The 11,301-nt window shown below is 38.7% G+C and overlaps 1 protein-coding gene across 1 annotated transcript; it reads right to left on the reverse strand.

Moving 5' to 3' along the window:
- Positions 1-850: 850 nt before the first annotated feature.
- On the reverse strand, positions 851-6,122 carry LOC144541950 (uncharacterized). The gene is made up of 6 exons (XM_078287376.1): positions 6,094-6,122; positions 4,593-4,716; positions 3,964-4,020; positions 3,185-3,279; positions 2,850-3,057; positions 851-1,929 (listed from the first exon to the last, which is right to left on the reverse strand). The coding sequence occupies exons 2-6, from the start codon at positions 4,705-4,707 to the stop codon at positions 1,835-1,837; spliced, it is 570 nt and encodes a 189-aa protein (XP_078143502.1). The 5' UTR covers positions 4,708-4,716; positions 6,094-6,122; the 3' UTR covers positions 851-1,834.
- Between the last annotated feature and the right edge of the window lie 5,179 nt (positions 6,123-11,301).

Raw genomic sequence — 11,301 nt, forward strand, 5'->3', positions numbered from 1 at the left:
TAGAAGCAGCTGAATCTGGTTGTTGCCTTTTAATGCACACGGCCCAGTAATACTGCTGATCCAGGTCCATATGATGCTGATTACTGAGCCACACTTCCCTTCAGCTGTCAGTCATTTCTATGGGAGAAATGCCATGTATATAAATGTAATCATCAGCTTGCAATTTTAGAGAAAATGATATTGAAAATTACTGTTTATCAATATGTGGGTATTTTTCCGTCAATATAAACCTAGTGCTTCTGACCCATTTCAATAAGAGGTTCCTTACACTGCAGCCTCAGTGTAATGCATTTAAACTCAGGTACCAATTTAAAAGTCACATTTGGATGTCATAATCTCTTTTCTGTCAAAGAAATTCCTCTTGAATACTGCTTCACCTCGAGGGTAATGCAATGTATGGCCTTGGATCTTTTCTGTCCAGTACGAACTGAAATGTTAAGTGGACTCTTCCACAAGAAGTACATGATGAAAATATTATTTGTGCTTCCAGTTACTCATTCCACTAGAGCTGCAACTGCTTTAACCCTAAAGGACTAATGGGTGATTTTTTAGTTTTGCCTATGTACTAGCTGACACATGAAATGATCTATCTGCTGTCATTGTTTAGATATTTGATCACCATGAGTACTGTGTGGGTCACGGTTTCTTTTAATCTGCATCTTCCCCAAACACTTTAACAGCCAATTTGATCTCACAGGTTCCTTGCTCCTCGTGTCATTACAATGAGAAAATCCCTCTCTTTAAACAATGTAAAATGTAAACAAAACCCATTGCAAAAAGTATGAAATACTCAATCAGGACATGTATTAGATTTTTTTCTAATCTGTTTTAATCCCGTATGTGATAGAACAATAGTAATCCAATAAAACATGTATAGATCTTATTGCAAATGTAGAAATTTCTTCCTAAGAGGATAAGATACAAATATTATAGCAAACCTAAAAAAAAGTCTCATAGGAATACTTACAATACACTAAGATTCATATAAAAAGTGAACTATAAATAGGATTCTCATAATAATAAGGAATGCAGACAGACTATAGCAATGACTATAGTCATTAACTATATCTGAATGACTAGTAACACCATAATCATTTTTTAGTAATACCATAGCCATTGTTTGATTAACAAATGACTACACCGTCACTACTATCATTTCTTTATAGTAACATGTCTTCCTCCAGGCCTCCTATATATACTGACTCCTGCGGTAGATAAGGCAACAAAACAGACATGGGTAAGATTAAAATAAGAATAAATACTACTATCTGGAAACCTCAATTTCAAGTGTATCTGCAACTAGTTTAGCTGGACGGCATTGAAAATGAGAGAATACAAGATATCAGCCCGTTACTTTTAAATTTTTTTTTTTTTTTAGAAAAAAACCCCAAAAGAAAACAAAAAAACAGTTACACAAAAGCAGAGTACAGACAAGATTTGTGGAAGAGGAGAGTGCATGGCATTAGGAGGGTGCATATGTTGGAGAAAAAAAGAAAAAAGTCCACGAAAACAAAGTGGTTTCTCTGCTGGTCAGTAATGACTTAGAGCAGTGCTACTCAATATTTTACATGACTGGGACCAGTAAACAATGGTACTACAATCTTCAGTGACAGCTCAAATTTAAAATTATCTGGGTTTAACACTTTAAATAAAGGAAAAAGGCCTATATAGCTGTATCAGCTAACATGGCCAGAAACTGCTCAGCAGCATCTCAGGGTAAAAAGAGCATAAAAACCGCAATTCAGCAAACAAGGCCAGCAACAGAAACTGCTCAGCAACATCCCAAGGTGTGTGTGTGTGTGTGTGTGCGTGTGTGTGCGTGTGTGTGTACGTGCTACTTTCTGAATAACTTTGCTTCATTGTTGAGCTTGGTTCGGATGATGCGCTTGGTCTCCCTCTCGTCCATTGCGTGTGTCCGCCGCATGTATTCTGTGGGGATAAGCAAAGACGCATTTTAAACCTGAGATATGCAACTTTTTTTGGTTCCATCAAAACAAAACAAAACAAAACAAAACAAAACAAGTGAAGCTAGCAGCCACAGTGCAGGGAAGTCATAGCAACAACAGAAAGCAGCAAGAAAATAAAGTACAGAGAACATGTGGCAGACAAGACCCGTTCAAAAGAGAGTGAACATCAGCGTTGCTTTTTTAGCCCCGCGACAGCAGAGGCTCTATGGATCACACTGTCGGTCAGTCGCTTGCTCGCTCTGTTCACCACTTTTGGTCATGTGGGTGAAAGTGTGCCGCAGGGTGTTAGATTGCAGACTCTCAATCGAGAGACCCGTGTTCGATTCCTGGCAGGGACGCTTCCACAAAATTCAATGTTGCTTTTAGACTCTTAGTCTTGTTTTTACTGCAGATTGGCTGTGTTTGCTGTATACTTCAACACCTGTGGTGACTTTATGGATGCCGGTTTCCTCAGCCTCGGGCTACATGCCATTTCAAGGTAGACAGCTCATCAAGATGAGTGACAAGTGTTTGGGTGGGAACTTGACCAACTAAGGGGGCGGAGGGCGGAGTTAACAATACTGTACAAAAACAACAAAAATCTTCCCATACAGTGGTCTAAAGTGTGAGTATTTAGGGATCCATGACATGACAATGTCTGAGAACCCCTGGTTTAGCTAACCAATGCTGGACAAATTCTAGCCTGCTAACATGGTGCCACTTCCTCTCAGTTTTGTTTTGCTTTACTCAGAACAAAGTAAACAAGCTGGCTTCGCTTAAGACTTTTGAAAGCCAAGATGTCTGTACTTCGTTAAAACTACATTTGACAAAGGTATGTTGAGGTAATATTGTGATATGAGGCTGTAGAAAAAAATATTACTGCTGAAACCTTCAATAACTTACCACAAATTGCTTTAACCTTTGTAGGGCACAGCTGGGACTTGGCCTCCTTGTGTTTATGGGCATTGGTTTGTTTCCCAGACAGAGAAGACGATGCCATCTCTTCTCTAGAGAATAGGTCTGCCATCATCTCAAGCACAATCTTCTTTGGACTTTTGCTGAGACGTGAAAGTAATTTTTCCTTTATGACTGTTCCCTTGGCCAGTTCCACCTAAAACATGGAGACACACTACAGTTACTACCGGCAACAACTGCCAAGATCTGTACTGAGGGAGAAAGTCTGGGAGAAACAGGCACTGGGAGCTTGTCTTCATGGAGTTTTTGTATGAAAACACTACCATGGCATCTTTGTTTGCTGTGGTTGCAGGGTTTGGCTGGGTTGGGGTCACAGTAGAGGGTAGAGGCTTCTCTGTTGCAGAGAACTGGCTTTTCTCTGGGAACAAAACACATGGAAAACTTTCAGAGAGTCATTACAGTGTTTTACTATTTAGGTCCAAAAGAATCAAACATACTCTTCTTGATATCTGTGAAATCTGGTAAATATTAATGTTTAAGTCCATTAAAGTTAATGCACCATGTAATTACATTACAGAGGGCACATCTGGATTACATTAGCATTATTTATTGATATAACTGTGCATTTTTATTCAGCCATTTGTTTGAATAAAGTGGCATCACTAAAGCAGAACACTGAGAATTCTGGTAAACAGAGATGTTTCATGGCTTATTTGGTGTGTAAGAAATGCTTTCCAATGCTTTTGTAATTAATTGTATTATTGTAGATGAAGTTAATGATGCTCAATTCCTCCACAGCACTTTACGATGGCAGCAAATGGAAGTGAATGCTAATTCCCAAATACAATAAATTACATTTTAATAAACAGCTGCAAATCTCCAGTGCAACAACACATATGCTTTTGGAAGTTTTATGCATGTCTGTAATTATTTGAGCAAAAAAACATAATTCTTTAATTATTTTTGTCATTATTTTTCAACATGCTGCTGACAACATCAGTTTCACTTAACTATATAAATATAATCTTACAGTGTTATTTACCAAAATCTCAACACTCATGCTAAGAAGCCAACAATTACCATGTAAATTATGCATATATACCCTTTGGAAGTCTCGCTTTCCTCAAGTCCTTTACCTCTTGGAGCAAGAAAGGCAGCTCTGAAAACACACACATGAAGAATTAGCCGGTATGTCCAAACTTTTGCTAACTGCATAAGTTTCAGCAAAAATACCACGGCCTAGAAAAAACAAACAGATTCAACACAGGCAAGATTGAGTATGACAGCTTCAAAGTTACTTTGTTGGGTTTGTCAACACAATACTTTTGCCATGATAACTGTCCGAATAACTATTCATGATTGTTTTTATAGAGCAATGATTGCCACACTGTATTTAAGCCATGGGACCTGTCCTTTCCTCAAATAAACCAAACCAGGGCAGACTAACCACTCCAAGAAAAAGCTGCTAAACTGCTGGCTGCATGTGTGTGGTGCCTGTAGTAATAGGGGGCTTTTATTTTGGAGACCAGACTGTCAGTGTGGCAAAGGTATCTATGGCGACAAATCTAGCAAAATAATTTTAAAGTTATACTAAGTCATGCTCATGGGGAATTTAGGCCTAGTTGTTTTCTCAGTAATGGTATTTTTGCCATTTACGAGCTAACAAAGAATATGTAAACAAAGAGTGATATTTACATGCCTATTAAATATGAATACCTAAGGAAAGTCTACCTTCAATAACAGATAGGCACTGCCTCAGCCTGGCGTTTTCACGCTTCAGCTCTTTCAGCCTGTGGTTTGCTCTACGCAGCTTAATCAGGAGCTCTGATTTGGGCTTGTCCTCCATGTCAGTGGCCTGGGAACAAACAAACAAAGACTATTAAAAAGAAAGTGCCACTTGTCATATCAGAGCTTTGGATGAAAGACTGAAAACACATCACTTCTGTCCATAACTAAAGTAAGTTTACCCCTACATGAAAACTAAGTGTATTATGTATTTAATAATCACTACTGTGTGGATAAGTAAAATGCTTTTTCACACTCTGATATCAATGTAGTTCTCTTTTAATTGTTGAGCTTTTGGTCACCTGGACTTTATCAGAGGATACAATAGAGAATAGGAGTGGGAATATAAGTAACACAGAGAGGTCAGAGAGGTGCACTCCTGTGTGTACCAGGACCTGAATATAGACCAAATCACAATGTTTATTTACAAAAACCTTTGAGTAGAAAACCTGCATTATCTCTACATGGAATCTGTACAAAGTAGCAGGTGTAGCACACAAATACAGGACAGAAAGACAAGAAAATGCTGGTGTTTGAGGATGTAGCTTGACTGTAGAGAGTGAGAAAGGAGTGGGATTTTTCTGATTTCCCATCCAAGAAGTGCAAAAGTGCACATATCCACACTTGCCGTCTAAACATGACCACTGGCTGTTAGATAGATCAATCACTCGCTGTCCAGGTACCACAGTTGCACTGATGAAAGTAACTTCCCTTTCTGTAGAGACGTTATGTTGTTTTATATTGTTTCCATGCCCAGACATGTAATAATTGTAAGATTCCAATATGTTGCATCATGTGTGCGAAGCATCACCAACGAACAGACCCAGGGTTTTTATTTAGATAGGTAGAGACGGTTGGTGTGTCACCCATCCCTGAGGTTTCAAGGTTCAGGCAGTGACACAACAGGATCACCAATGGGTGTCATTCTGTATGTAGCAGTCCCAGTCAGCTGTGTCTAGGCTAAGAGTGTAACTGGACAGTTGGCTTGGCTGGCAGCTCACAGCTCCTACCTGAACTCTTATTTCTCTTCTCCTTCCTCCTCTTATCTGTTTCTCCTCTCAGGTCTAGACTCTCCATCTCACCCTGACTTCTCTAAACTTCTCTTGATATGCAGAACAACAGAGTAATATAGTAGATGAGAGTTAACGCAGGAGCTAGCTGCAACATGTATATTTTCATAACAAGTCTAAGTGGCAGCTAGCTTGTCGGGTAGTTTGGTTGGCTAAATTAGCTAACGTTACACTCGGTAAAAGTGCAAGTTAATGAAGCGGACAGCTAGTTCTAACAGTTCTAACAACACGTACACATGTGAAAAAAACGCATGAAAAATGACAATAGATATGTCCGATTAATTTCGTTTTTACTTTTATTATCCCTATACATCGTTGAACATGGTAATAACTGCATAACTGACATATAAACGCTCAATATAGCCCCGTTTCCTTACCTTGTTCGAATAGACCGCGCTACTGTCGCTTTAGCTACCCGGAAGTCATTTTTCCTGTCGTCATGACGTCACGTCGATTCGGTCTGTGGAGTCACCATTAGGGAAATGTAGTTTTTAGTTGTAGTTTCAATACAGGGACATTCCAGCTGGTTTCCATGTATTATTCCCCTATGTCTAAATGTCCATGCAATTAAATAGCGTTTTCCCTCCTGTATAAAGGTTGGGCGACCGAAAGCTCAGGAATTAGATGGAAACTGTAGCGATAGTGGTAGTCCGCGGAAGACTTGTCTTTACTTTTCACGAGAGAGAGAGAGAGAGAGAGAGAGAGAGAGAGAGAGAGAGAGAGAGAGAGAGAGAGAGAGAGAGAGCAATGCAGCACTAAAACTTACCAGACTTGTAACATGAATCAGTAACTCACGCACGCTGCTGCTTCTCTGGCGACAACTTCCTTTTCTTACTATAACACACACACACACACACACACACAGAGAGAGAGAGAGAGAGAGAGAGAGAGAGAGAAGGAACATAGCAATAAAGAATAGTTGGCTCAGTTACTTGACAGAGTGCAAACCTTAAAGGCACAATCTGTTTGTTTTTTTATTATTTACTTTATTTATTTGAACATATATATTTTGGCTATATGCACATACTGTAGATTATTGTTTCATGTATGGGTGGAAATAAGCTTTTTTTCTGACTCTATAAAGCATATGTCAACAAATGAAAAGTAGTTTAGTTAGTTAGTTAGGCTACATGCTTGCCAGCTGTGAGAGTCTTGGCAAGTAATGTCGCAAGTCGTCATAGATACAGAAAACACCTATATTAAATTCTATGCCTTCTTTCTATTCCTCCTTGCTGAATCCTGTTACTTTGGCTGCTGCGACAACCTAATTTCTTGCCTGGTGTCCAGCCCCCATGAATTGCAGTCTTTAGCATTTTTAGCAAATTGTGTGTTGTGGTCAGATGAGACCAAAATTGAACTTTTTGGCCATGCACACCATTGGCATGTTTGCCGAAAGACGACAAGGAAAAGCAGCTGATACCCACAGTGAAATATGATGGTGCATCATTGATGCTTTGAAGCTGTTCTGCTGCTAGTGGTCCAGAGGCTCTTAAGATCGAAGACATAATTAATTCCACTAAGGACCAGGATATTTTAGCCCAAAACCTGGTTGCCTCTGCCAGGAGGTTGAGACTTGGCAAGACAATGACCCCAAACATACATTAAAATCATCACAGAAATGGTTGTGGTATGGTTATTGAAAACCTGTGGTCTTCTGAGGGCAGTCCACAAGCACAAACCTAAGAATATCAAGGATCTTGAAATGTTCTGCATGGAGGAGCGGTCCAACATCCCTCCAAAAGTGTCCTCCAACCTTGTCAGACATTACAGGAAGAGGCTCAGTGCTGCTCTCCTCTCCAGGGAGGCTTCACCAAATATTAATCATAGGGCTGCCAATCACTTTGAAACCTATATTTGCAGAAAAAAACTATACAATACATACAATACTATACATATAAACTGTACTACTCAAACTTTTTGTCTTTGAAAAATGATTGTATTAAAATAAAAGTATACGGCTCCCCAATATGTTTGAGTCCAAAATATGACTCATTGTATGAGTTGTTAAGGGTGCCAATAATTCTGGAGTTGACTGTATATATATAGTCTCACTCCTCCTCTTGTGGATATGAGTTTATGTGTGTGCATTAAAAAGAGCGATGGCAGAGGGGATAAAAGAGTCCTAGAGATGGTCCTGAAGGGAGCAAAGTCAGATCGTTGTGCAGGGGGTCAAAGAGGATCTTGTTGGCTTTAGAGAGGGCCCTTCTCTCATAAATGTCACCCAGGCTGTCCTGTTGAACACCCAGGATCTTGCTGACAATGTTTATTGTCTTCCTGATCATGTTTTTTTTGGGCACCGTTTGTGTTCCCAAACCAGCAAAAATGACTGAAGAGGAAACAGAGAGGGACTGAAATCCCACTGCAAAAAACAAATTTAGTGTTGCATTGCAATCAGTCCATGTCAGTCAATTTCTTTCATTTATTGTGAATTGATGCAATGTAAAATGAAAAAAAAATATCATACAGGAATTGCATGTCGTTATCATGTGAAGACCTTGTAACTCCAACTTGATTTGACAACTGATTTTCATGTTGTAACTTCAGTTGAAGGATTACATGCTGCTCTATGGGTTGAATACATTCTATGACTCTTGGTGCTTATGAAACCCTTTCAAAACCCATTGGAAATCTGAAAAATGTATGATGGTCAAGCTAAAAAACAAGGCTGTTTTTCTTAGTTCCTGAAAAGTTGATATTTAGGAGATACAAGGTTTTCACCTGACAGACAATATTTTAAATGTTGTATTTGAAATCACTACATTAAATTATTATTCACATGAGAGGTTTGCAGAGGTTTAACAAGACATAAGAACAGTAAGGATACAGAATGCATCGCCATCGTCTCGCCACACGATCCAGGCAACTGTTATAACAGAGACTGAAACATCACACACACACACACACACACACACACACACACACACACACACACACACACACACACAGGAACATACAGAGAAACAAACATATGGATGACAAGGCATCAGCAGTTGGGGCAATCAAAATGCAAACAAAAAAAATCTCCAAAACTAATTTGGTAAAATCCTATTGTGCCATAAGTAATTACAAATTATGAAGTTTTGACACCACACTCCAATGGCCACAGATCTTCTGGAAAATTAGAAAGGAAAGACAAAATGAAGAAGTGAGACTTTTGTTTTCAGGAACACTATTTTATATTAAAATAGCTAGAGTGAGACTGCTATGTAGGGGTTTGTGTGTGTGTGTGTGTGTGTGTGTGTGTATGTAGCTGATCAGTTTGGCTACAGGGACTGAACATCGCTGAAGGTTTTCAATGTCAGGAGACTCTGCAGGTTGGAGTTCAGGGAACATTAGAAACACAACAGAGAAGAGAGAGTACAACACATTATTATCTTTTCAGAGAGAAATCAGAGACTGTGTTTTGTCTGCAGTCCCTCAAGGTGTTGACACCGGTGGTCAAGAGAAACACAGTTGGTTATTCTATTCTCTGTTTACAGATAATGTAGTGAAACTAATAGAAAGAAGAAATACATCGGCCCTCTTTAAACTAAATATTTAGGGTTTATATTCAGGGGATATTATAGAAAGAAGTGATGGATATGGTCATTTTTCTATCAAATAATGCAACATTAGGCAAGATGGGGAAGTATTTTACTTTGTGTGTGTGTGTGTGTGTGTGTGTGTGTGTGGGAGGGATACAAAGTTTAGTCAGGTGTTATGGGAGGGCAAAAGGACAAAGAATAAATAATCAGCTGCTATCTGCTCAGTGGGTTGAGCATTGCACTAATACTGCCAGGGTTTTGATTCCCTGGGTCCATCATACATAGCTGCAGCCACCAAATGGCATGTAGGTTACAAGTAAATGAAAGAACATTAATGAAAATCATTTCACATGTATTTAATCATAATTGTTATTTCTTTTTCTTCCTTGTGGTCCTCACATATCTAACAAGAAGGCTAAAGGTGTTTTCACTTTCAAATTCATTAATGTATTGGATATATTTACTCTAAATCTAGGACTTTTATTTCTTCCATTTGCCCCAAATTCTCTCTCTGAGCCACAATTTTCTTTGGTGATTTAAAAAAAATTAATTAAATTCATTTAATTTAAGTTTCCTAATTTCTGATTTTCATCCCAGAAATGTACCAGATTCCCTGGCTCATGTGTTACCTGCTTATGAGGAGCATGCCTGCAGCCTACTCTCATTGGTTTTGAATAATCACTATGAGGGGTCAAGTGCAGACTGACAGGTATTTATGAGGGTGTTTTCAGCATTATCAAACAAGAGATATAGACCTGTCCCCCCTTTTCAGTGCCAAATGTAAAAATGGTTATCAAAAGTGTACGCACCTTCTCAAATGTTCTTATTTTTATTGCCTTGAGGCCTCAAATGAAAACCCATTGAATCACTTTTTTCCCCCATTTTAATTTGGATAGTAGCTACTGCTCAGCAAAGCCAAGGTGAAAACTGAACGCAGCTCACTTCTGACAATGCATTAAAAATGGAAAAATACAACTCCTTGTTTGCATAAATGTGCTCACCCCTTATAATTGGGGGTTGTAACTGTGTTAAGACTTAATTAATCACAATCCAAAACATGCACAAAGCTAATTTGCATTAATATACTGTACATCTATACATTTCTATATATTCTGCACAGATTATGTCAATTTCTTACATAGTTGGCCTGGCTTGCACTGTTGGTCACTTCTGTTCATATGTTACCCCCCTCTGTGAGTCTGAATGCAGATGGATAATGACACACATCCTGCACATACACCCTTGAAATGGACTGTATACTTGTGTGAATTGAATGACTGCAAAGACAGTTGTATCTGCAGAATGAAAGCCAAAGATGCTCCTTCTCTTTACCTTAATGTCTTGTATTACCATTCTTTGCTATTTCTATCTGTATCCTAGTCTTAATTTATTGATTTTTGACCTAGATTCTGCTGCTTCAATGCAATTTCCTATGACAAGATAGTTGAAGTTTCATCTTATTTCATTCCATCTCAAAAACAAAACTGAACTGGGTAAAAGAAAGAAAATGGTATAGGCTATTAAAAACAAAATGCATGAATGAGAAGTTAGGAAAATAAAGTGAAAACAGACCTAATTCAGAAAATGAAATCAGATGGAAACTGTGTGAGGTAGTGAGTGGGAGTGTGTGTTTGTTTCTATTCCTAGGGGAGTAGGAGTTTAAGGTCATGCTGAGGGAAAGAATGGCCACAAGCACCAACTCCAGGGATAGGGATGTTTGAGACTGAAGGTTATCTCTAGCATGTAGCGACTCACAGGCTAGTCCGGATTATCCAAGTTTACCCCAAGGGCAATTCTGTTCGACCTTGTACACTGTACAAGTTGTACACTGTCAAGTAGCCTGCCCATCCATTCAAGTGCACACTCCATCAGATAGGTTGTGAGAACCATATTAAAATATCTATCTATCTATCTATCTATCTATCTATCTATCTATCTATCTATCTATCTATCTATCTACGGTATCTATCTATCTATCCATCCATCCATCCATCCATCGTTGGAGAAAAAAACGATAGCAGCAATAAAAACTACCATTCCCATAATTCTAAGGTTTAAAAA

The sequence above is a fragment of the Centroberyx gerrardi genome, chromosome 12 (genome assembly GCF_048128805.1).
Source record: "Centroberyx gerrardi isolate f3 chromosome 12, fCenGer3.hap1.cur.20231027, whole genome shotgun sequence".
NCBI lineage: Eukaryota > Metazoa > Chordata > Actinopteri > Beryciformes > Berycidae > Centroberyx > Centroberyx gerrardi.